The sequence below is a fragment of the Heptranchias perlo genome, chromosome 13 (assembly GCF_035084215.1).
Source record: "Heptranchias perlo isolate sHepPer1 chromosome 13, sHepPer1.hap1, whole genome shotgun sequence".
NCBI classification, from domain to species: domain Eukaryota; kingdom Metazoa; phylum Chordata; class Chondrichthyes; order Hexanchiformes; family Hexanchidae; genus Heptranchias; species Heptranchias perlo.
Window position 1 is genome coordinate 17,278,443 of NC_090337.1, and position 26,830 is coordinate 17,305,272.

General features: G+C 41.3%; 1 protein-coding gene across 1 annotated transcript in view; it reads left to right on the forward strand.

Moving 5' to 3' along the window:
- gk5 (glycerol kinase 5) overlaps positions 1–26,830 on the forward strand; it is a 70,689-nt gene that overhangs the window by 40,332 nt on the left and 3,527 nt on the right. Inside the window, exons 10-14 of the mRNA XM_067995048.1 lie at positions 4,628–4,688; positions 5,752–5,878; positions 8,845–8,949; positions 11,702–11,796; positions 21,758–21,861. Coding sequence (XP_067851149.1) covers positions 4,628–4,688; positions 5,752–5,878; positions 8,845–8,949; positions 11,702–11,796; positions 21,758–21,861 — 492 coding nt within the window. The remainder of the gene's footprint in view (positions 1–4,627; positions 4,689–5,751; positions 5,879–8,844; positions 8,950–11,701; positions 11,797–21,757; positions 21,862–26,830) is intronic.

The following is a 26,830-nucleotide window of genomic DNA, read 5'->3' on the forward strand; positions in this document are numbered from 1 at the left end:
GTCTGGGTGTGATTTATTGACCATTGTGTTAAACTAATCTGATGCTGTTGTTAACTAGACTAATCAAGTGATGGGACACATTTGATTCCAAAACCTGGGATACAAAAGAGGAATAATGCTGTATAAGTTACTCTATGAATAATATAATGCATTCTAATTGCTAGTCTTATACCCTGTTGCGACTTGTTTACATTCCTATTATATAAAACCAGGATCTTGATTATTTTAACTGATTACAGTTAAGGCTACGTTTAGAAACTTGTATCTAATTATAGGTGAACTTCTCTAAAAGATTCAGAAAGCTAATTTATGAGCAGAGGGTAACTTAAGTGAACCTTTACATCGGAAATAAGTTTGAGATGGGACATGCAAGTATTTAGAATACTCAAAGGAATGGGAATGTAAGCATTTAACTCAGACTACAAGGGTATATGTACAATACTGAGACTGAGATAATGTGTTTTCAAATCTCTGTCCAAACAGTATCTGCATCATGTAAGTACTTAGAGGAAGAATGTCTGACTTATCTCTCTTCATATTGTTGTATCCTGATATTTCTCCATACCTATCTAGTTAGTAACAATAGAGGAGGTTGCTGACTAGTATTATCTGTATATAGACATTCTTATATTTGTGATCACTGACTTGAAGACCTTTGATGGGCATATATGCCACACTACCATTACTGCCACGACAGTGGAATACAATCAGCAAAGGAGACAAAGGGCAAGTTTAGGTTTTATTCCTATTCACTCCAAGTGAAACTAGAGAGTGGAGTACAATATTTGGATCTAGTTTTATGAACTCTGGCTCAATACCAAATCCCTTAGTATATATCCCTTAATGTGGCCAAATGCGTATCTGCATTCAAGGATAAAGATGTTGTTAGACCAGGTGCTTCTGCTGCTCCATGTGGAGAAGAGGTGTTGCATTGAAAAAGTTGTTGGAAAGATACCTGGTTACCTACACTGCCTACAGCATGGATGCCAGAATCTTTGCTAAGGCTTTGTAATTAATCTACATTCAGCACAGATGTGGAGTGTTAGTGCCCATATTTAATGGGTCTCTTTTTGAACAGAAGCTTGAGCCCTCTGTAGTGTTTCAGGATGTCAACAAGTATTTGGCGTAAGATGTAGAACTTTTGTTAGAAGAATCAACTGTGTATCATGTGGACCTGGGGCTTACCAGCTGCTATTGCCTATTCTATCTCCATTGTCGGAATGAACGAACTTTTCTTTCTCTGCTGTATCTGTTTTCTGTAAGTGCAGTCCTTTCTGGCAATTCTCGTATCTGGTCCTTTTAATCCTTAGTAAGCTACACAAGTTCCTTTGTCCACACCCTGTCACCATATATCATCGTTACTGCTGTTACTGCCTATGCTTCTTTCAGTTGCATTGTTAAATTCACGTAACTCACATCCTGTATCTATGCTTTCTGTTATTTCTTCAAAGAATTCTATAAGATTAGTCAAACATGACCTGTCTCTTAGAAATCAGTGCTGACTGGCCTTTCCCAACTGCTTCGTAATTTCATTCCGTATTATAGTAGTTTACCAACTACTGAGGTAAGACTAACTTGCCTATAATTTCCTGGTTTATCCACCTCCTTTTGTTGGTGGTTGGGGGGGGATGGAGATTGCATTTCCCGTTCTCCTTTCTACAACATTTTTGGAAAATTATAGCCAGGTTTCTGGTATTTCTTCCCTAGCCTCAGATGTAAACCATCAGGTCCCATTTAGTTTGTCTGTCTATCTCAAGTCTGTCTATCTCAAGTTTGAGTAACTTCTTTAGTACTTTTCTCCTTTTAAAAAGCAACCTGCACCGACTGTTCAACACCCATCTTTGGTAGTTTTACAATCTTACTATCCACCTCCTCTTTGAAAAGAGGTAAATTACTTACTTAGTATCTCATTCCTTCACTTTCCATGACCAGCTTGCCTATTCATCTCTAAGCAGCCCTACCCTTACTATGTCTATCTACTTACCACTTCTGTGTGCGTAAAAAGGTATTTTATTGCCCTTTGTTTTTTGATCATTTTCTTTACTGCTCTCTCTTAGCCTTTCTAATCTCCCTTTTTGTAGATTTCATCAATTCTTTATATTTGCCCTGGCTTTCATTTTTATTAACTGCTCTTTAAGCATTGAATACTTTTAGTTTTAAATTTGATCTAATTTCTCTCAAATCCGTAGAAACTTAGCCTTTGATCCACTCCCTTTTTTCATTACTGGAATATTCTTGATTCTGTCTCCTCTTAAATATTACTGGTTGCCAATCTATGGTTCTGTGTGCCAATATTTTCTTCTATTTAATCTGGGCAAGGTCCCTTTTTTTCCCCTTCCTGGCCCCCACGTTAGCTGATACTGTTAACAGTTCCCTCTCCTCAGGTGCTGTCCCCCCTCCCCTTCAAATCCGCAACTCAGTGTTTGAATCCACTGTACTGAAACGGCCCTTATCAAGGTCTCAAATGACATCCTATGTGACTCTGACCGTAGTAAATGATCATTCTTCATCCTTCTCGACCTGTCTGCGGCCTTTGATACGGTTGACCTCCCCATCCTCCTCCAATGCCTCTCCTCCGTCGACCAGTTGGGTTGGACTGCTCTCTCCCAATTCCATTCTTATCTATCCAGTCATAGCCAGAGAATCAGCTGCAATGGCTTCTCTTCCCGCTCTGGCACCGTTACTCCTGGAGTCCCCCAAGGATCTATCCTTGGCCCCTCCTATTTCTCACCTACTTGCTGCCCCTTGGCGACATCATCTGAAAACTCGACATCAGATTCCACATAATCGCTGATGACACCCAGCTCTATCTCATCACCATCTCTCTCGACCCCTCCACTGTCTCTCATATTTGTCATACTGCTAGTCCGACATCCAGTACTGGATGAGCAGAAATTTCCTGCAACTAAATATTGGGAAGACCGAAGCTATTGTCTTTGGTCCCCACAGCAAACTTCATTCCTTAGCCACCGACTCCATCCCTCTCTAAGGCCACTGTCTGAGGCTGAAAAAGACTGCTCACAACCTCGGTGTCTTTGTCCCTGAGATGAGCTTCCAATTACATATCTGCTCCCAAGACCGCCTGCTTTCATCGCTGTAACGTCGCCTGTCTCCACCCCGTCTCAGCTCATCTACCCTCGTTTTTCCCACCACTGTGATGTCTGCCTACGCCCCCCCCACCAAGGCCGTGGATGTCTGTGTCCCCCCTCCCAATCTCTTCCCTCCTTGCTTCAGCGCTCTGGGGTGGCCTCCTCACCATGCCCCCCTGATCTTCTCCAATTGCCAGGGAATGCCTTCGACTGCTGGCTTTCGCGCCCGGCAGCAGCTCGCCTTCAATCTGGCCGGCTGCCGGGCGAGCAATGAAGTAAAAATAGTTCTAATGACGTTCTGCCGTTAGATTCGGCAGGACCATTGTGCTCCCGGCATTTCCATGTTTCTCAGCCGCAGACACGCTGGCGCTCTCCCTCCCCGTAAGTATCAGGGCTGTTAACTCTGTTCCTCGCTCCACAGATGCTGCCTGACCTGAGTGTTTCCGGCATTTTCTGTTTTTAGAAAGGCTATATAATGCAAGTTCGTTCTTCTAAATTGTCCTTTATAAAAAAAACTTGCATTTATATAGCGCCTTTCATGACCTCAGGACATCCCCAAGCACTTTGCAGCCAATTATACTTTTATCGAAGTGTAGTCACTGTTGTAATGTAGAAAACATGGCAGCTAACTTGCGCACAGCAAGCTTCCACGAACAGCAATGAGATAATGACCTGATCTTTTTTGGTATGTTGAGGGATAAATATTGACCAGGTTGCCCAGGGAGAACTCCCCTGCTCTCTCGAATAGTGCCATGGGATCTTTTTACCAAATCTAGTTTGGTGTTCCAGAAACTAATAATTTTCTCCTAAGCAGGATGCTCTTAACAGCCTAAGTTTCACTTGTATGGTTCCCATTATTATGTTCTTATCACAGTTTGTCAGTGGTTCTGAGTGAAGTAGAATGTTCGGCTGTACAAATCCAAGGAAGTGATGATGCCACTTTATAAAATATTGGTGCAAATCACACATGTTGTACTATCCAGTTTTGATCACTGTATTTATAAAAAGCTGTAGCAGTAGAAAGAATTCTGAGATGATTGTTAAGCCATGAAGCGAGGCTAAAGGAACTCGCCATTTGTCTTTGGAAAAAGACTTAGGGGAGAGATAGCAAAGGGTAAGAAGCCAGTTTTTAAAACAATTAAGTGAGTCAGAGGTGGGTATGAAGAAAAATTTTGTATAAAACCAAGATGGGAGAATCTTTTTGCTGATGGAAAAAAAAATTAACTTCCCTTTAGCCTGTCTTTGTAGCTCAATGATTGTCACTTCACTGAATGTAAAGTTATCCATAAACTGATTAATGAAAATAGCCCAGACATGAATTTACATAAGCATGTTAACTACTGCATTAAAAATAATGCATCAAGGAAATTAAATTTGTCTTTCTTCCAACTCCAGATTCCATATTTCAATTAATAAGATTTTTTAAAGTAAAATTCAGTAACAATTTTTGACTTGATATTGAAACTTTATTATGTGTTTGAAAAAATATGATCATATAATTCAATAAAATTAATGTACTTTTCCCCCCAATATTTTAGTTGCAACTTTGGCTTCACTGATAAAAGTATATTTGGCATCCCTATTCAAATAATGGCCTTGGTGAGTATTGGGGTACGTTTATATATTCTGAAATAATTTTCCTATTTTGTGTGGTGTACTAACTTGTATAAAGTAATTATCAAAGGAAAGTGTTCTAGATACCTGGAGATTTAGTCTAACTAGTTTTCCAGATTGTGTGTAAATTTCCAAATTTGTGCATAATTGTTGCATTCTTGTATTTGCTTTCTGGTCAACAGTAACTGCACTTATTATTGAGCCTTAAGTTTATTTCCTATGCCTTAACATTGATATCTTATGGTGCTCATTACAACTGACCACTCAAACTAACAAAATAAGTGGATTCTACATACATCGCAAAAATTAGATTTTACATTATTTGAAGAAATCTATGAAAAATTATGGTCATTGTTGTTATACTCTAATAGCCAGGCGATGAAGGATTGAATACTGGAACCAAGTCTTCGACTGTTGTTCACAAGCTTTTATTTATTGTGGTGTACATCATGCACCCCTTAACTAAAGGCCTCCTGCTTCCCAAGCTTGCTCCCTGAGAGTCTCCAATTGCTACATGCACCTGAACACAATTAACATCAATTGATACAAATCACATGTCTATAATTAACAATAGTTTCAAATTTTTAACAAGCTGTGAAAATCATTAGTGATTTAGGAAGAGGTTTTAATATTTTGTTTGCTTAACAGTAATACTTACTTTGAAACTGCAGACGGTATACTTGATTATCATAGTGTCAATTGAGAGAGTTAAGTGATCACATTCTGAGCCCCTATCCCATTGAGTAACTTTTCCTGTCTCACTGGATTGGAGGGGGGGGAGGGAGGGTGTGGGAAAAGGGGGAAATCAGAAATCATGCCGGGAAGGATTTTTCTTCCAGTGCTTAGTTCCATTTATACTAAGTGGCCCATGGAGTGGAATTTGATGGTATCTGTGGAGAGGTATGAGCTTTCCTGTTCTCCTCCCAACTGAAGATAATGGAACATGGGAGGATTGTGAAAGGGGGAAAAGTGCCAAGTTGAGAAAGTAGGGTTAGCAAGCAATTGCACAATAGTATAGGTGTATGTAATATTTTTGCCCTCTGTACAGGCAGCTGATCAACAGGCAGCCATGTTTGGAGAATGCTGCTTTGAGCCAGGAGATGTGAAGCTCACAATGGGGACAGGCACTTTCATGTCTATCAACACTGGAACCAAGCCTCATGCTTCTGTTACAGGTACAGGAATATATTTTAATCACTTGCACGATGTAGATTCATGCAATACACTTGCAATCACCATGAAACAATTGCCATTTAACCATTGCCCACACTCGTCTGGGATAAGCTTGTATTATGCATAAGCAAGAAAATGTTGTGACATTGCAAATAGGTGATTCTGTGTATAATGTTTAGGTGCCACATTGTATGAACCCTCAGGATCTGAAATAAAGACATTTTGCTTTTTAGTAGATAAAACTTGCATTTGTTGCTCCTCATACTGAACTTCTTATTACCAAAACTGGGATGAAGTCTGGGGTCCTTCTGCAAGATTAAGTTCTATTAGACAGACGCTTTAGGATGACTATATGTTCTATTCATCAAACGGCCTAGTTCAGGGCTTTATTTTCTTTTGCAGGTTCCTGAGAATTTAGGGTGTTGGTGCCAAAAAACACCAACTTGTTCCAGTCAACATGCCTGCAGGGAAATATTAACATACAAGGATGCCTTTATTTGGACAAGCATATGAGAAACAAAGTAAAAGCAACACTTAGCTTCTCTACACCCTCAGTGAGGGGGGAAAAAAGATCAAGTATACTCTTTGGCTAATGGTTTTACCATACAACCTAATCATATGCTGCCTAAACCATCTACAGCACAAATGCAACCAAAAGCAAATCAGAGTACAGTGGAACCTGTACTAACGGACAGTCCCAAAAAAACAGACGCCTGCAAAAGGCAGACATTTATTGACAGTCCCCAATAACTAACATTGTTATAGATACTGCAACTTGAAACCACAGACATACGCAAATTACGAACTACAGGTAACCTTCAATGCACCAAGTCCGTTCACAACTTAAAACACGGGACACGCAGATCAACGCAAGATGGCAGCAGGTGAAAGGAATGGCTTTTGTGTTTTGGGGAGCTCTTTAGCCAGCATCCATAATAGCATAGAAACTGCACTATGGGATTGAATGTTTGCATAGCTCTATCCCAGAGCTAGAGCATTTCTCTACTGCTATGGATGCTGGGTAAAGAACTCCCCATTTGACAAAAGCCGGGACCTGCTCCAGGCAACACTACATCTCACTCCACCAGTACGTCAGGTACTGGTAAGCTGCTAACAACCCCTTACCCACTCCCCAACGTTAGCAGCTGCAGCACACGGGGAGAGTCTGCAGGACATTAATCCCTCCAATTTGGCTGGAATCTCCCAGGCACTCTGGCCCTACAGCAGCCACTTCGCCCTGTTCAGGCTGCCAACATGGCAGATCCCAGGATCACGACATCCCTCCCTCAAAGGAAAAGGACCCCAGGATGCCAATGAACTGGGAAACCCAACAAACAGAAAATGAACTGAAATCACATCCTGCTGGCAGGGCTCCAGAATTCAGCATGATCCCAGGTGAGGGCGAAAAAAAGGAATGCTGCAGGAGATCCAGCCAATCCTGGGATATTTGGCTCATCTGGTTTACTGTACATACAATGGCCATTTTGAAAATAGGGACACCTGCAAAAAAAAAGGACACCTGATGCAAGTCTCTTTGATGTCCCTAATTTACAGCTTTCACTTTACTAGCATACAAAAAGGACAGTACAAATTGGTGTTTTTGACAGCACACAGAATGTGCTCCCAACTGGGCAATGGTTGTACATTAAGCCCTTTGGCACTCACTCGTGCAAAACATTACCTACATCAAAACAAACTAATTGCTTCCACTAGTTAGCACAGCATATCTGCACAGACAGATGAAAGGTGTTTTAAAAATTGTCTAAAATGCAATTGTCCATTCAGATCACTGATGCTTGTGATTGTTACATAAAACACTAGTTACAAACGTGACTTGCCAGATTTGCTTTGGGTTCACTAAATGTACTAATGAAACTGCATCGTTTGAAATGGTCAACAAGTACAGTAAGGCTGTCGGAGGTTGCCATGTAGGGTTGTGCAGAGCTCTGGATAGATGCTGTGTTGAGCAGGGTTGAAATGGAACTGTGCAATGGCAGTTCCATGAAATTGGACAACAAAGATGATAGAGCAGGATGATGCAGCTGATGGTGTTGAATGTCAAGGTTCGAGTTAAGGAGAATGAGGACAGATAAAGCACCATGGTCACAGTTACAGAGAATGTAATTTGTGACATTGGCCATGGCAGTCTTGGTGCTGTGAGCAGGTTGGAAGCTGGACTGAAGGGATTCAAATAAGGAGTTTTAGAAAATGACATGATTTAATACATAGGATAGGAAAGGGAGTTATCAGTGCTGCACTGTGTAATGGTGAGACAGTGGTCCTTTCCTACAGTTCCTTGTACAGTGAGCTCCTGATCTTGCCTAAACTATTGAAGGAGCCATTTTGTAGAGGTGAAGTGTTCCTCTATAGGACGGAAGGAAATGTATGAGGCTAAGTCTTCTACATTTCCTCGCTGTTGGCTCAAGATCAGTGTAGATAGGGGCTTGGGAGCAGGTTGCTGAATTGTGTGATGTGCAGTGGATGTAAAAATGAGAAGGGGAAAGTGGAAGTGGATAAATGATTTTAATGTGTTTTTCCTCCTCACCCTTAAACTTTTTTTAAAAAAAAGTTTTAAACTTAATTGGGTAACGATTTAATTGCGGTCCATATTTATTTTGTACAAATTTATGAATAAGCTAAAAGATGTGTTTATGCTACTTATTGGCTGTTTTTAACTTCATTACCTAATTATGACTTTAATTCCACCACAGTTCTATGTTCTCATTTAGCTGACCATGGCTAACATTGGTTGATGCATTCATACAAATGGTCACCATTGTGGACGGACATTAAAACGGCCATGAGAGATGAAAGTGCTTTTGTGACTTCCTGCTTAATGATGGCACTAGGGGCTTGAAGTTGGTGGCCATACTGGCTGTCCAAGCAAAATATGAATGTGGAACACATCAGATTGTTCAATGTACAGAAGTTGAAGCATGCTTTCTAAAATCATATTTTATTAATGCAGGCCTTTATCCATTGGTTGGCTGGAAAATTGGATCTGAAATTACATTCATAGCAGAAGGAAATGCTGCTGATACGGGTAAAGTGATCCAATGGGCACATCGACTGGGTAAGTAGGTTTATTGCTGTGGTGCACTTTTTTTTTCTCTGGAGAGAAGACATAGTTGCTCTCTAAATTTAAGTCACATTTTATATGTAACCTTTTTGATGTCTGTTTGATATTGTTCAAACAACCAAGTACAATTAGATCAATAAAAAGGTTAACTACCTTCTAGTATTTTTAAAAAGTGATCGTTCTTGTATCATATTTCTATTTTCAAGATTTGTTTTGAGTGTGCATTTTTGTGACCCTCAAGTTAAGGAATGTACATGCAGGGAAATGGAACTCCATCCCATTTTTGTCATCCACTGTTGCTATCAAGCAATACCTGAAATGGGATTGCTTGATAGCAAGAGTTAAATACAAGACTAGGATCCCTCTCCACAGCTGCAACAATTTTCAGCTGAACAAAAGAACACATTTGCAATTGTATTATTAATTCTCAGATGCCCCAAAGCAGTTTACAATCAATGTATTACTTTTGAAGTGCAGCCACTGTTATGCAGACATTAGTGGCAACCTATTTGTGCACAAGTTCCTACAAATAACAAATCAATGACCAGATAATCCTGCTCTTGGTGTAGTGGGAGGGAGTTTGGCCTGAACACTGGGAGAACTCCCTTCTCTTCTTCAATTAGCACAGTGGGACCTTTTACATCCAACTGAGCAGGCAGAGGGGGCTTCAGTTTATCGTCTCATCTTAAAGACAGAACCACTGACAATGCAGCACTCCATCGGTACCGTGCTGATTGTGTCCAAAACTGTAGTGGGGCTTGAATCCACAACCTTGGGCTACCAAGTGGTACTTGGGTGAGCATGACTGATGCATTTTGACCCTTCTATTTCCCAAACCAGTCATAGAATAAAATTAAAAATTACAACACGACAACAGGCCATTTGGCTCAACCAGTCTGTGTTGATATTCATCCTCCACACGAGCAATAGTCCTAATCCCCTGTCCTCTCGTATCCTTTTTATTCCCTTTCTCTTCAACCACCTATCTAACCTGCCCTTAAAAGTTGACATGGCTGCTGCCTCAATCACTACCTCCAGTAGTGCATTCCACAGCCTCATAACTGTGTTTACAAAACAAAAAGATTCTCCACTCTGGCCTAAATCTTGTATTTCTGTCCTTCTCATTCTAGACCCCTCAACCATTGTTTGTTTCTACTTGGTCTGATCCCTTCATAATATTAAACGCCTCTACAAAATCACCCCGCTCAAGTCATTCGCTGTACTTGTATTTCTTCTTACCAGGCACATCCTGGTGAATCTGCACTGCACCCTCTATTGCCTGAATACCTCTTCTATACTCTGAAGCCCATAACTGCACACAGTTCTCCAGCTGTGGCCTTAAGGTTTTATGTGGATTCATTATTACATCTTTTTATATTCCATACCTCTTGCCATAAAACTCACTACTGTTAACCTTTTTATGGCTTTATCTGCTTGAGATGCTGCTTTTAATGTCTTTTGTATCCCAATGCCCAAATATCTCTGCTCTTCCACATCACAGTCTTCCCCCATTCAAAGTATAGTTAATACTTTTTATTTTTCTTACCAGAATGTACCACTTTATAGTTACTAACATTGAATTCCATCAGCACTTTTTTTGCACATTCCACCATCTTTATCAATATCCTGTTGCAGTTTCCTTTGGTCCTCCAGAATTATGCTCCCTATTTTAGTATCATGTACAAATTTGAACACTATTCCCTCTCTAGCCCTGTATCCAAATCACAGTGAACAGATGGAACACACCCCTGAGGATACCGCTTGCCACTTCCAACCACTGAAACTGTCTTAATTCTTGCCCTTTTGTTTCCCCCTTTCTGACCAGTTTTTAATACAATTTGCTACCTGTCCCTAATTTGATTCTTCTTAATCTCCTCCAATATCCTGTGTAGTACCTTGTCAAAGGTTTTCTGAAAGTTCATGTACACCATATTGACTGCAATTCCTCCATTCACCATATCTGTCACCTCCTTAAAGAACTCTTGTCAGGCATGATCTTGGTCTCTGGAATCCACGTTGGTGGCTTCTAATTATTTTCCCCTCTTCTAGCTACTTAGTAATTCCATCTTTATTAAAGATTGTAAACAAATTCTCCTGTAATTATCTGGGTTAGCTCTTTTTTTGAAAATGTATATTATATTGGCTACTCTCCAGGCCTCTGGCACACATCAATAGAACCCTGAAATATAATTTCTAGGGCCTCCGCTATTTCTTTCCTCGTTTTCCTCAAGATCCTTGGATGTATCCAGTCTGGTCCTTTTTGTCCTCCTAAACGTACTTAATTTCTCCATACTTTTTTATTTATTATAATCTTATCTCACTTGTAACCATTTCATGATTTACCTCCTCCCCAATATCCTCCTAGGAACATTAGGAACAGGAGTAGGCCATTCAGCCCCTCGAGCCTGTTCTGCCATTCAGTTAGATCTGTACCTCCAACTCCACTTAGCTGCCTTTGCTCCATGTCTCTTGATACTCCAACTGAACAAAAATCTATCTGTCTTGAAAGCTCCAAGTGTCCCCACAGCCTTTTGTCCTTGTGCTGTCTAAATAAGACTATTAAATTTTGATTTTTTTTAATGGGACTAGGAAGAGTCTGTCTAACTTCATTTCATTTTGTGACCAATAAAGGGAAGTGCCTTTTTTCAGTCACTCGGACTGGATTCCAGGCGGGATGAAATGGCAATGTTTTTAACCTTCTGTATCACACAATCTCCTCCTTCATTGGGTCTTCATATCTTTCCAGGTTTATTCTCTGATGTTGCTGAAACTGACAAGTTGGCGCAAGAAGTGCAAGATTCGGATGGTGTATTCTTTGTCCCATCATTCAGTGGATTACAGGTACTTGTGCACAAAAGATAAGCTGTACCTTCCTTGCTACAACAATTCTAAAAAGCTTGTGATAGATTAATTTAATTAAATACAATTAACACCTTGTATTAGAATCTTCTTTTGGGTGAGTATGGCACTTTTAATTTTCTTTTTAAAAAAAAGTAATGGCTGATCTCCGAAAGGGATCATCTTCACACTGCATCTGAGGCTAGCAATGACAATACAATTTTTAGCTCCTTAGCGTTGACACCTGATTTCCCTCAAAATTTCAGTGCATTCAGTGGAACAGGCTGTGTTTCAGCACCTCTCCCTGAAACAGTGCAAAGATGGTTGCTTTGAGTAAGAGGTCAGTCATTGTCTGATTTAATTTTAAAATACCCATGCGAAACATTTGAACTGGAGCACTGATCAGAGCAAAGAGCACTCTTACATTGACCTATGGTTATACTTATAAGGTCTAAATGGCTAGAACTATGTTTGTATGTTTAACTGGATTCCTGGGGCTGTGCCATCAGACAACGAAATTGCTACTCCCTGACTTGGAGGCTTTCTGTCATTTGGCAGCTAGGATTTTCTGTTCCGCATTAGAGGAATGGTTGCTGGGGAAGCTTAAAAGTGTCCTAATGACTTTGATGTAATCACTTTCTGACCTCCATAATGTCAATTTATTTCTCATCTCTTCAAAGTTTGCCTTACTTAAATTTTAAACCTTATGACTCTCACTTCTCCCTCTCAATCCTAATATCAAATTCAATCATGTGCTCACTATTTGCAAGATCTTCCCTTGCCTTCAGATTGTTAACTAATCCTGATTTGTTTTGCTTCACTACGTCTAGTATGGCCCTTTTCCATGTTGGTTCTAAAACATTTTTCTAGAAAACATAAGAACATAAGAAATAGGAGCAGGAGTAGGCCAATCGGCCCCTCGAGCCTGCTCCGCCATTCAGTAAGATCATGGCTGATTCATTGCCTTTACTACTTGAGCTGTTCTGCTTATCCCAGTCTGTGAAAATTAAAATCTTGCATTATAACAATGCTTCTGCTACATGCTTCCCTGATCTCTGTATTTATACACCCCCACTCCACACTACATTGCTACGGTCAGGAAGTCTGTAGACAATGCCCACCGGTCATGTATCCTTTACTATTCCTTAGTTCTACCCATAGTGTTTCCACTGCCTAATCACCCTTACTGAATTCCTTTCTTTCTACTGCTGTAGTCATGTCTTATTAATACTGATCCCTCTCCTTTCCCAATTTTCCTGTCCTTTCTAAAAATCCTATAGCTTGGAATATTTAGCTCTCAATGATGTCCAGCTTGTGGCCAGGTCTCTATAATGGGCATGGTATCATGTCCTTTAAGCTGAATTTGTGCATTTAACTCATCTGTTTTAGTTCTTATGCTATGTGTTTTGTGTACAGAACTTGCATTTACATAACTGTTCCCACCCTGCCCATGTACCCGTGTTTTTCTCACGCTTTTTGACTTCTCACTTTTTATTTGCTGATGCTCTGTACATTGCTATACAGGTAATTTTAATATGTTCTTATTTTTCATCACTCCTGCAAGTCATTGTTGTTGTTTTAGGGTTCTCCCCCTCCAGATTAAATTTTAATAGGGAGGAAGGAAGGGCCCAGTATATAATGCACAACCTCCAAGGATGAATGGAGTGCAATTGAGGGCTTGATGGGGTCCTGCTATTGTTACGTGCATATACAGCTTCTAACTTAATTCACCAGATCTCAGCAGTTTTTGTGCACAAAGTCTTTTGGGTAAGTGCTGAACAAAGTTGTTTTAAATGCCTATCTTGTCCGTATAAATTTAATGGTGGCCAAAATTATCCATTTTCCAGTTAAGTCAGGGTTCAAACATAGCTTCTGCTGCTTGATATATCAGCTACTAGATGGCATTCTATGTTTTATAACAAAGTAACAGCAAGTGGCATTCGAATCTTGGGGGAAAATAGATGATTGCTCATGGACTGTTTTCCTCTCTAGCTTGCTCCATGCCCTGTTCCGCCTCCTTTTTTATGTTTTTATACTTTCGCTTTAACTCTTTCCCCATCTTTTGGCTGCTTGGCATTACTTATTTAAAATATTGCTTCTTATAGGAAGAGATTCAGGGAGCCCTACTAGAAGACTGAGCTAGCCAGCCTCCCCCTTGCCTTATTACTACTGTAAATAACCACCATCAGAATGGGATGGAGCTAGAACATTACTGACTTCCAGTTGTATTACATAAAACGTTTTCTATGAATAGTGATTTTTACTGAGGGGTGTGGGGAAGGTAGAGTCTATTTTCAGGCAGTGTGTTATGCACAGGAACACCAGGAGTATATGGGCATCTGTTGAGCCCTGCAATACTTTTTGGTGGTTTTTTTTTTTAGCATTTACTCTATTAGCCAAGGCGAGCTCTGCTTCACATTATCACCACACTTTTTAATGTATCGCAGACGTCTGTTAACCTCCTTCTGTCAAAATGTTTGAGGATCATTTCCTTGGAAGGTGATCTGCTCCAACTCTCCGCCACAGGTTGACTGGCCAGAATTCTGCAAGAGTGGATGAGGTTGCTTTCCTCAACCCTGTGCTTCCCTTGTTTGATCAGCATAGCCAAAACTAGATATTAACATGAGTGAATCCATGTTCTAATACACTGCGATGCAGTACTTTGATGCACCAGCACACTGCCTGCCCTGCACTGATTTTATTTAAAACTGCAGTAGTTTCAACTTGATTAGTGCAATGTAATTAGCAATAGCAACCAATGTTTGTAGTAATAATTTGCTCTTTATTCTTGGAGTTATTTAGATGTTCAATTATATTAAACCATTAAGGGTCAAGTATTTTTATTATTACATAAGATATAGAACATAGTGACATTATGGTAAACAAAAGTCCAGCTCCTTCAAGTTACAACAACTTGCGTTTATATAGCGCCTTTAACGTAGTAAAACTTCCCAAGGCGCTTCACAGGAGTGATTTTTCTCAAACAAAATTTGACATCGAGCCATATAAGATGATATTAGGACAGGTGACCAAAAGGTAGGTTTCAAGGAGCATCTTAAAGGAGGAGAGAGAGGTGGAGAGGTTTAGGGAGGGAATTCCAGAGCTTAAGGCCTAGGCAGCTGAAGGCACCGCTGCCAATGGTGAAGCAATTAAAATCAGGGATGCGCAAGAGGCAAAAGTTGGAGGAGCGCAGAGACCTCGGAGGGTTGTTGGGCTGGAGGAGGTTACAGAGATAGGGAGGGGTGAGGCCATGGAAGGATTTGAAAACGAGAATAATTTTGAAATAGAGACGTTCCTGGACCGGGAGCCAATGTAGGTCAGCAAGCACAGGGGTGATGGGAGAATGGGACTTGGTGCTAGTTAGGATATGGCAGCAGAGTTTTGGATGAGCTCAAGTTTATGGAGGGTGGAAGATGGGAGAGCATTGCAATAGTCAAGTCTCGAGGTAACAGGCATAAGAACATAAGAAATAGGAGCAGGAGTAGGCCAGTCGGCCCCTCGAGCCTGCTCCGCCATTCAATAAGATCATGGCTGATCTGATCCTAACCTCAAATCTAAATTCATGTCCAATTTCCTGCCCGCTCCCCGTAACCCGTAATTCCCTTTACTTCTAGGAAACTGTCTATTTCTGTTTTAAATTTATTTAACGATGTAGCTTCCACAGCTTCCTGGGGCAGCAAATTCCACAGACCTACTACCCTCTGAGTGAAGAAGTTTCTCCTCATCTCAGTTTTGAAAGAGCAGCCCCTTATTCTAAGATTATGCCCCCTAGTTCTAGTTTCACCCATCCACCTGATCAAGCCCCTTCACATTCTTATATGTTTCAATAAGATCGCCTCTCATTCTTCTGAACTCCAATGAGTAGATTCCCAATCTACTCAACCTCTCCTCATATGTCCACCCCCTCATCCCCAGGATTAACCGAGTGAACCTTCTTTGTACTGCCTCGAGAGCAAGTATGTCTTTTCTTAACTATGGATACCAAAACTGTATGCCGTATTCCAGGTGCGGTCTCACCAATACCTTGTATAACTGCAGCAATACCTCCCTGTTTTATATTCTATCCCCCGAGCAATAAAAGCCAACATTCCGTTGGGCTTCTTGATCACCTGCTGCACCTGCATACTAACTTTTTGATTTTCTTGCACTCGGACCCCCAGATCCCTTTGTACTGCAGTACTTTCCAGTTTCTCGCCATTAAGAAAATAACTTGCTCTCTGATTTTTCCTGCCAAAGTGCATAACCTCACATTTTCCAATATTGTATTGCATCTGCCAAATCTCCGCCCACTCACCCAGCCTGTCTATATCCCTTGTTGGTTTTTTATGTCCTCCTCACTCTCTACTTTCCCTCCCATCTTTATATCATCTGCAAACTTTGATATGTTACACTCGGTCCCCTCCTCCAAATCGTTAATATAGATTGTAAAGAGTTGGGGACCCAGCACCGACCCCTGCGGAACACCACTGGCTACTGGTTGCCAGTCCGAGAATGAACCATTTATCCCAACTCTCTGCTTCCTGTTAGCTAACCAATCCTCCACCCATGCCAGAATATTACCCCCAATCCAGTGATTCTTTATCTTGAGCAATAATCTTTTATGTGGCACCTTGTCGAATGCCTTCTGGAAGTCTAAATACACTACGTCCACTGGTTCCCCTTTATCCACCCTGTACGTTATGTCCTCAAAGAACTCAAGCAAATTTGTCAGACATGACTTCCCCTTCGTAAAGCCATGCTGACTTTGTCCGATTAAATTATGTTTATTCAAATGCTCTGCTACTGTCTCCTTAATAATAGACTCCAAATTCCAGCCTTCTGCCTGCTACCCTTTTTAAATAAGGGTGTTACATTAGCAGTTTTCCAATCTGCCGGGACCTTTGCCGAGTCCAGAGAATTTTGGAAAATTATTACCAAAGCATCCACAATCCCTACTGCCACTTCCCTCAAGACCCTTGGATGTAAGCCATCAGGTCCAGGGGATTTATTTGCCTTGAGTCCCATTAATTTACTGAGTACCAATTCCTTAGTGATTTTAATCGTATTTAGCTCCCCCCCCCCCCCCCACCCCTAGAGCCCCCTGTTTGTTCAGTGTTGCGATGTTCTTAGTGTCCTCTACCGTAAAGACTGAAACAAAATATTTGTTCAGCATTTTTGCCATCTCCATGTTTCCCACCATTAATTTCCCGGTCTCATCCTCTAAGGGACCTACGTTTGCCTTAGCCACCCTTTTTCTTTTTATATAACTGTAGAAACTCTTGCTATCTGTTTTTATATTTTTTGCTAATTTATTTTCATAATCTATCTTCCCTTTCTTAATCAATCCTTTAGTTACTTCTTGCTGTCTTTTGAAGACTTCCCAATCTTCTATCCTCCCACTAAGTTTGGCTACCTTATATGTCCTTGTTTTTAGTCGGATACTATCCTTAATTTCTTTACTTAGCCACGGATGGCTATCATTTCTTTTACACCCTTTTTTCCTCAGTGGTATATATATTTTTTGAAAGATGTAAAATAACTCCCTAAATGAACACCACTGCTCATGTACCGTCTTACCCTTTAATCTATTTTCCCAGTCCACTTTAATCAATTCCGCTCTCATACCATCATAGTCTCCTTTATTTAAGCTCAGTACCTTCTCACCCTCTAATTGGATATGGAATGTAACCATGTTCTGGTCACTCATTCCAAGGGGATCCTTAACTAGGACATTATTAATTAATCCTGGCTCATTACACAGGACCAGGTCCAAGGTTGCCTGCCCCCTTGTAGGATCAGTTACATACTGCTCAAGAAATCCATCCCTAATACACTCAATAAACTCTTCCTCAAGGCTGCCCTGCCCAATTTGATTTGTCCAGTTAATATGATAGTTAAAATCCCCCATAATTATAGCTGTTCCTTTATTACATGCCCCGACTATTTCCTGATTAATACTTCTTCCAGCAGAGTTGCAACTATTCGGAGGCCTATATACTACGCCCACTAGTGTTTTTTTCCCCTTATTACTTATCTCTACCCAAACTGTTTCATTGTCCTGATCTTTTGTCCCAATATAATTTCTCTGTATTAGTGATTCCTTCCTTTATTAACATAGCCACTGCACCTCCCCTTCCTGCCTGCCCTTCCTGATTGTTAAATATCCTGGCATATTTAATTCCCAGTCGTTGTCACCCTGCAGCCATGTTTCTGTAATGGCCACAAGATCATACCCATACGTAGTTATTTGTGCCGTTAACGGATCCATTTTGTTACGAATGCGACGTGCATTCAGATAAAGAATGTTTTGTGACACTTAGTTCCTGCTTTTTCCTTTAACACTTTACCTTTTACTCCATACCTTCTGTCCCACAGTGAGGGAAGGAATCGGTGGCTAGGGAATGGAGTTTCTGGCAGGGACCCAAGGCAATGGTTTCAGTCTTCCCAATATTTAGTGGGAGGCCATTTTTGCTCATCCAGTACTGTATGTGAGACAAGCAGTGTGACAAATCAGACAGTGGAGGGGTCGAGGGAGGTGGTGGTGAAGTAGAGTTGAGTGCCGTCAGCGTACATGTGGAACCTGATGTTGTGTTTTCAGATTATATCGCCGAGGGGCAGCATGTAGATGAGAATTGGAGGGGCCAAGGATAGACCCTTGGGGGACTCCAGAGGTAATGGTGCAGGAGTGGGAAGAGAAACCATTGCTGGTGATTCTCTGGCTACGACTGGATAGATAAGAACCTAACCAGTCCCACCCAGCTACACTTTAAATGGTAGCTACTCAGTTAATAATCTGTACAGTAGGTTGGCATGGTGGCACAGCACTTTGGAGCTCTAATGCCCTGTAATATGAAGTGGTATGATGTGGGTTCATGCTAGGAAGCCCCAACACAGTGGGTTCTCGTTCAGTTGTTCGCTCATGGGAATATGCAGAGTAAAAATTGTGAATTTCTCCACACGGAGAAGAGGAAGCAGAGGGAGAGTCAGAACAAGAATCAAACATCGAAGCTTCTCAGTCTGTGTGGTTTGGTAGCACACCACACACTGTATTTACAGTGTCATGGGAATACCATCACCTCTGTTCCCCTCTGACTCTCACCATGTGACTTGGACATGTATCACTCTTCCTTCATCCTCATTGGGTCAAAATCCTGGAATTTCCTACCGGATACTATTGTGGGAGTACCATCACCAGAAAGATTGCAGTGGTTCAAGTAGTAGGCCCACTTTCTCAGAGCCACATGAAATGGATAATAAATGTGGACTTGACGTTGTTACTTGCATCCTGACACCACATTTTAAAAAAAAGACATACGGCCAATGTGTTGCAAAATAGCAGGTGTAACTTCAGTTACAATGGTTTAGATGCCTCTTAAAAGAAGCCCACTGAGAGTTTTTGTTTTAATCTTTGTCTCATCTCTTCAGCTTGGGGAGGAAATGTCCTCTGAATTTGTAATGTACTACATGAGGCCATTTCTACCTCAATGTGCTGATGCAATTTATTACATGAAATACATTTCTTCAGTGACGTGGAACAGTACTTTGTAATACTCAATACAATGCGCAAAACAGTGTCCGAAGGGACTAAAAGATACTATACCTCTACAAAAATGCCACAAATGTGTATGCGTATAACGCCATTCCAATCTCGCTTGTGACTACAATTTATTGATGTGGGATGCCGGTGATGGACTGGGGTTGACAATTGTAAACAATTTTACAACACCAAGTTATAGTCCAGCAATTTTATTTTAAATTCACAAGCTTTCGGAGGCTTCCTCCTTCCTCAGGTTTATCTGAGGAAGGAGGAAGCCTTTATCTGAGGAAGGAGGAAGCCTCCGAAAGCTTGTGAATTTAAAATAAAATTGCTGGACTATAATTTGGTGTTGTAAAATTGTTTACAATTTATTGGTGTTACATAAATATGTACCATTAGAAATGAAGCTTAATGAAGTCCTAAATTATAAAATGAAAAAGAATAACTGATATGTCAATAGTAGTGTTCACTTTTTTGGGGCATTTTGGTTGCTGGTCAACCCATATTAAAAGATCACTGGGTAAGAGCAAGTTGACTTTTTCTTTATGGTTTGAGTAAATAATTTTAAAATGGATGTTCCAGAAATGTGACATCATTATATATGTCCTATCAAATTTAAAAGAATCATTTTATCTCTAACTGCCTCCAGCCACAAGCAGTGCAGTGGGAGAACTGCTTGTCTTATAATTGTGCCCGTGCGAGAGACCAAAGTCACACTTTGTTTTATATCTGCGATTTTTTTTTTAAGAACAAAATCTGGTCATCAACATGGAGCCTCAAATTTACAAGTAATTACAATTGACCTCAGTAGCTATAGTTACCTAGCTTTGCCTACTTAAAGGCACAACCAGGTTAGCAGCTTAATATCCAGACCTGAAACTACCTGTAAACATGGATAGAAAGAAGAGGATAATTTTATAAACAGCCCATAAAATTTTATAAAGCAGAATTGAATCCTATAATGAGAAGTTAAGAATTGATCTTGTTTTGCATCCAAATGCTACCTTCAAGTGGATGTTATGATACAGTTTGGACAGGGCAAACTATTATAAGTGATTCAGAATTTTTTTCTCGTTATAAATTCTAACAAAGAATCATGTATTTACTAATCCTAGTCTTCACATCAAATAGGTAACGTTTCTTCATTATGGTGAATTTTAGTCCTCAGTGGGTTAATAAAACAAATTAATATTTGACTTGTTTGAGCTACGGTTTTGACTTGCAAAAGGTGAGAAAAAGAAGTCGCAAAAGTTCTTTCCAATGGTGGTGCTTTTCAAAGACAGTCCTATATTAAATGATACAAACATTTTGGTGGTGTTACAGACATAGAATTGTTTCACTTCAGCAGTTGTTCAGCTGGTTCAATTTCCAATCTTCACATCTGATGTGAAATTGAGATCCATTTCATATGTTAAACTTAAGTGAACTTATAGTCTGAAATGTTTGTGTCAATTTGTAATTTAGGCAGGGAATTAAAATGTTTAGAGCCATTTAGCACTTTCAATTTAACTCCTGATTTGGAGGATTATTTTTAAAAGTCTATTTGATATTGATTGTGTGCAATGGAGTGTATATTATTCCAAAGGTTTGTGAGTTTCATTACAGTGCTAGCTTTGTTGCAAGTCTACTGGACCTAGTTTTCAACTTTGTTTTTTATTCCTCCTCTAACTTTCTCATTTTGAATGAAATGAATCTTACTGGGGTGCACGTCTTAAAAAGAAAAAAATGCCAAGAGCCCTCTGATACTTTTCCCAAATGACCGTTTGGCATGCATGAGCATAGACAGTATCAGTTTGCTATTTGATGTTCGGGGGCAAAATAGCCATTTTCATTTAATGTCATTGCATGTATGCACTTCCGCAGAGGAACTGGATAGTGAGCAGGAGTAAGAACCCTACTGTACTTTTCTTTCCTTTCCCTTCCCCCGCTAGCATGTGAACACTGAGCCTATTGTGCCAGCCTAAATGTTGCCCTGGCTGAGTTGAGCTAACGCTACACAGACCAATAATCAAATCTGGGGCCTACCTGACTTTGCGTGGCTTAGTGCCACATCTAGTAACGTAGTTACCCACTAAGTGATTGGGAAGCATTACATTGCAGTTTATGCTGTCACTAAAACATACACTTTATTGTAATGCACACAACTAACTATGAACTAATTGCTGAGATCTATTTAATAATTTGTGGATTGTGTATAAATGAAATAGCCTTAATTCTCTAAGACACCATATACATAAGAATGCATGACATTTTAAGCTGACCCACCCTGTAAATGATAGGAATGACCACCTTTACAAAAAGACATAATTTTCCTCCTTTCTTTTTATGCTGCCTCTCACTGTCCTCTGTAAGTCATGTTTTTTTTTAAATTTGATAACCCAAAGTACTTTATGTACACAGTGTCAAACTATATAGTTTTTTAATGAGATAAAAATGTTTTTTTGTCAGGCTCCTTTGAATGATCCTCATGCTTGTGCGTCATTTATGGGACTGAAACCTTCAACGACCAAAACTCATCTAGTACGTGCAATACTGGAATCCATAGCCTTCAGGTGTGTTGAAAAGATGTGTATGTATTTGTTTGAATATATAAAATATGCCTTTCAGTAAAAGGAAATAGTACTACTACAGTGTCCAGCCAATCTGCACTATTTAGAATCATAGAAGTTTACAACATGGAAACAGGTCCTTCGGCCCAACATGTCCATGTCGCCCAGTTTATACCACTAAGCTAGTCCCAATTGCCTGCACTTGGCCCATATCCCTCTATACCCATCTTACCCATGTAACTGTCCAAATGCTTTTTAAAAGACAAAATTGTACCAGCCTCGACTACTGCCTCTGGCAGCTCGTTCCAGACACTCACCACCCTTTGAGTGAAAAAATTGCCCCTCTGGACCCTTTTGTATCTCTCCCCTCTCACCTTAAATCTATGCCCCCTCGTTATAGACTCCCCTACCTTTGGGAAAAGATTTTGACTATCGACCTTATCTATGCCCCTCATTATTTTATAGACTTCTATAAGATCACCCCTTAACCTCCTACTCTCCAGGGAAAAAAGTCCCAGTCTATCTAACCTCTCCCTATAAGTCAAACCATCAAGTCCCGGTAGCATCCTAGTAAATCTTTTCTGCACTCTTTCTAGTTTAATAATATCCTTTCTATAATAGGGTGACCAGAACTGTACACAGTATTCCAAGTGTGGCCTTACTAATGCCTTGTACAACTTCAACAAGACATCCCAACTCCTGTATTCAATGTTCTGACCAATGAAACCAAGCATGCGGAATGCCTTCTTCACCACCCTATCCACCTGTGACTCCACTTTCAAGGAGCTATGAACCTGTACTCCTAGATCTCTTTGTTCTATAACTCTCCCCAACGCCCTACCATTAACGGAGTAGGTCCTGGCCCGATTCGATCTACCAAAATGCATCACCTCACATTTATCTAAATTAAACTCCATCTGCCATTCATCGGCCCACTGGCCCAATTTATCAAGATCCCGTTGCAATCCTAGATAACCTTCTTCACTGTCCACAATGCCACCAATCTTGGTGTCATCTGCAAACTTACTAACCATGCCTCCTAAATTCTCATCCAAATCAATAATATAAATAACAAATAAATCACAGCGGACCCAGCACCGATCCCTGAGACACACCGCTGATCACAGGCCTCCAGTTTGAAAAACAACCCTCGACAACCACCCTCTGTCTTCTGTCGTCAATCCAATTTTGTATCCAATTGGCTACCTCACCTTGGATCCCGTGACATTTAACCTTATGTAACAACCTACCATGCGGTACCTTGTCAAAGGCTTTGCTAAAGTCCATGTAGACCACGTCTACAGCACAGCCCTCATCTATCTTCTTGGTTACCCCTTCAAAAAACTCAATCAAATTTGTGAGACATGATTTTCCACTCACAAAACCATGCTGACTGTTCCTAATCAGTCCCTGCCTCTCCAAATGCCTGTAGATCCTGTCTCTCAGAATACCCTCTAACAACTTACCCACTACAGATGTCAGGCTCACCGGTCTGTAGTTCCCAGGCTTTTCCCTACCGCCCTTCTTAAACAAAGGCCTTTCCCCAATTTAGAATTTTAACTTTTGGGCCAGACCTATCATTCTCCATAGCTATCTTAAAACTAATGGAATTATGATCACTGGTCCGAAAGTGATCCCTCACTAGCACTTCTGTCACCTGCCCTTCCTTATTTCCCAAGAGGAGGTCAAGTTTTGCCCCCTCTCTGGTCGGGCCATCCACATACTGAATGAGAAATTCCTCCTGAATACACAACAAATTTCTCTCCATCCAAGCCCCTAATGCTATGGCTGTCCCAGTCAATGTTGGGAAAGTTAAAGTCCCCTACTATTACCACTCTATTTTTCTTGCAGCTGTCTGTAATCTCCCTACATATTTGCTCCCCTATTTGGGGGTCTGTAGTACAATCCTATCAAAGTGATCTCTCCCTTCTTATTTTTCAGTTCTACCCATATAGACTCAATGGGCAAATCCTCGGATATATCCCCTCACACTACTGCCGTGATGTTCTCCCTAATCAAGAACGCAACTCCCCCTCCTCTCTTACCTCCTGCTCTATCTTTCCTATGGCATCTGTACCCTGGAACATTGAGCTGCCAGTCCTGCCCCTCCCTTAGCCATGTTTCAGTAATAGCTATAACATCCCAGTCCCATGTACCCATCCATGCCCTGAGTTCATCTGCCTTGCCCATCAGACTTCTTGCATTGAAATAAATGCAGTTTAATCTAGACTTCCCTTGGTCTTTGCCCTGCTTTCTCAGACCATCTGTCCGGTCATGTTTTGTACACTCTCCCTTACTGCCTTTTGTTTCTGTCACCACTTTACTTCCCACTGACTTCCTGCATCGGTTCCCATCCCCCTGCCACATTAGTTTAAACCCTCCCCAACAGCACTAGCAAACACTCCCCCTAGGTAATTGGTTCCAGTCCTGCCCAGATGCAGACCGTCCAATTTGTACAGGTCCCACCTCCCCCAGAACCGGTTCCAATAGCCCAGGAATTTGAATCCCTCCCTCTTGCACCATCTCTCAAGCCACGTATTCATCCTAGCTATCCTGTCATTCCTACTCTGACTAGCCCGTGGCACTGGTAGCAATCCTGAGATTACTACCTTTGAGGTCCTACTTTTTAGTTTAACTCCTAACTCCCTAAATTCAGCTTGTAGGACCTCATCCCGTTTTTTACCTATATCGTTGGTACCTGTATGCACCACGACAGCTGGCTGTTCACCCTCCCCCTCCAGAATGTCCTGCAGCCGCTCCGAGACATCCCTGACCCTTGCACCAGGGAGGCAACATACCATCCTGGAGTCTCGGTTGCGTCCGCAGAAACGCTTGTCTATTCCCCTTACAATCGCGTCCCCTATCACTATAGCTCTGTCACTCTTTTTACTGCCCTCCTGTGCAGCAGAGCCAGCCATGGTGCCATGAACCTGGCCGCTGTCACCTTCCCCTGGTGAGCCATCTCCCCCAACAGTATCCAAAACGGTATACCTGTTTGAGAGGGGGATGACCACAGGGGACCCCTGCACTACCTGCCTGCACCTCTTACTCTGCCTGGTGGTCACCCATTCACTTCCTGCCTGTACACCCTTTACCTGCGGTGTGACCAACTCGCTAAACATGCTATCCACGAGTTTCTCTGCATCGCGGGTGCTCCACAGTGAATCCACCCGCAGCTCCAGCTCCAAGATACGATTGGTCAGTAGCTGCAGGTGGACACACTTCCTGCACACATGGTCGGCAGGGACACTAGTAGTGTCCATGACTTCCCACATCTTGCAGGAGGGGCATATCACGGGTGCGAGGTCTGCAGCCATGACTTGCCTTAGCTGAGTTACCCCTTTTAAATTACGTTGAAATTAGAAAATGTTAACTATACTAGGGACCTAGGTTCACTTAAAAACACTACCTGCTATAAAACCTGCAGACCTTCCCTTTCTTATTACTTTACTTACAGTAAAATGGTAGAAATATTCACCTGAACCTACTCACCAATCAGCTCCGGTCTCACCAATCACCAACCCACTTCACCTGTGACGTCACTCTTTGATTTTTATCGGAACGCAGTCGTTCCATTCCAGCTCTCGCTGTGCGCTGTTTTTAACCTCGCTCCGCTCTCACTGTTTCCCGCCGCTCCGGTGAACTCCCGCTCTCGCTGTGCGCTGTTTTTAACCTCGCTCCGCTCTCACTGTTTCCCGCCGCTCCGGTGAACTCCCGCTCTCGCTGTGCGCTGTTTTTAACCTCGCTCCGCTCTCGCTGTTTCCCGCCGCTCCGGTGAACTCCCGCTCTCGCTGTGCGCTGTTTTTAACCTCGCTCCACTCTCGCTGTTTCCCGCCGCTCCGGTGAACTTCGGCTCTCGCTGTGCGCTGTTTTTAACCTCGCTCCGCTCAATTTAGCCTATTGTGTATATTAGCAGAATTTAGAAAAGATGTTGGACTTTTACTAGTTATTCACTGAAACCAAGTCTGTAGTTGGAAATTTAGTTCTCAAGTTTTGAATAAATCTTTTAGTTTTTTTTCCTATGGTGTTGGGTTTTATTTTTGCAAGTTCTCAGTTACAGACAGGCCCAAACACCATGGCTAGGTAATGACATTAATTTCCAAACCAAAGAACTGTAAACTTAAACCATCATCTTTGGTCACAAATTGGCAGTTCATGGTCAGTATACTGTATCACGTCATGTACCAATGTGAACTACATTTCTGGGAAGAGAAACAGTAGTGAGGCAGGAGCAGTGCAATAGAATTACGAATCTAGTTGCCACTCAATGAGCGCCATAGACAGTTATGGAGAGTTCCTGTGGCTCAAACTACCCTGCTTTCTGAGCAAGGATTGTGGAGTATCTTAAGAGAAAGAAAATAGGAAAAAGTTTTTTAAAAAATCTGACCAGTAACACTGTATAAGCACATAATAAAGATGTTAAAATAAATGTTCTTCAATAAGATTACAATGACTCCTTCTTTGGGAGGATGTCTGTGTGTGTACGTTTTTTTAGGTTGCTTGTGCATCATACCCTGCCAAAGGCCAGGTTGGTGACCTATCCTTAGAGATCTGCCATTGCCACTCAAGCCACCCACCAGACTGGGTGACTCACTATGTGATCCATTATCGTCCTCCCACATAAGTCCCAGGGGAAGTTTGGCAATTGTAGGGGCGAACACATGTTCTACTTTGTGGATCATTTGCTACAATTTTGAGTTTTTACAGGACTGTTTTCTCCCAATGGCTTTGCAGCAATTCGTGCAAGCAGACCTTGTCCTCTGCGATGGTTAATTTTCTGTATCTTTCCCTAGTAGATGCATGACCTGAGGATTAAACATTTCTGTACTTGCAGTGATCTGCTTATTGAATTTAACATAGTCTCGTGCTATGTTGCCACAGTCACTAGGACTGGCAATTTTATAGACTACAACAGCTAATGTTGTTGTAGAGATATGAAGTATTAAACATTCAGCAAATATGAAGAGTAGAA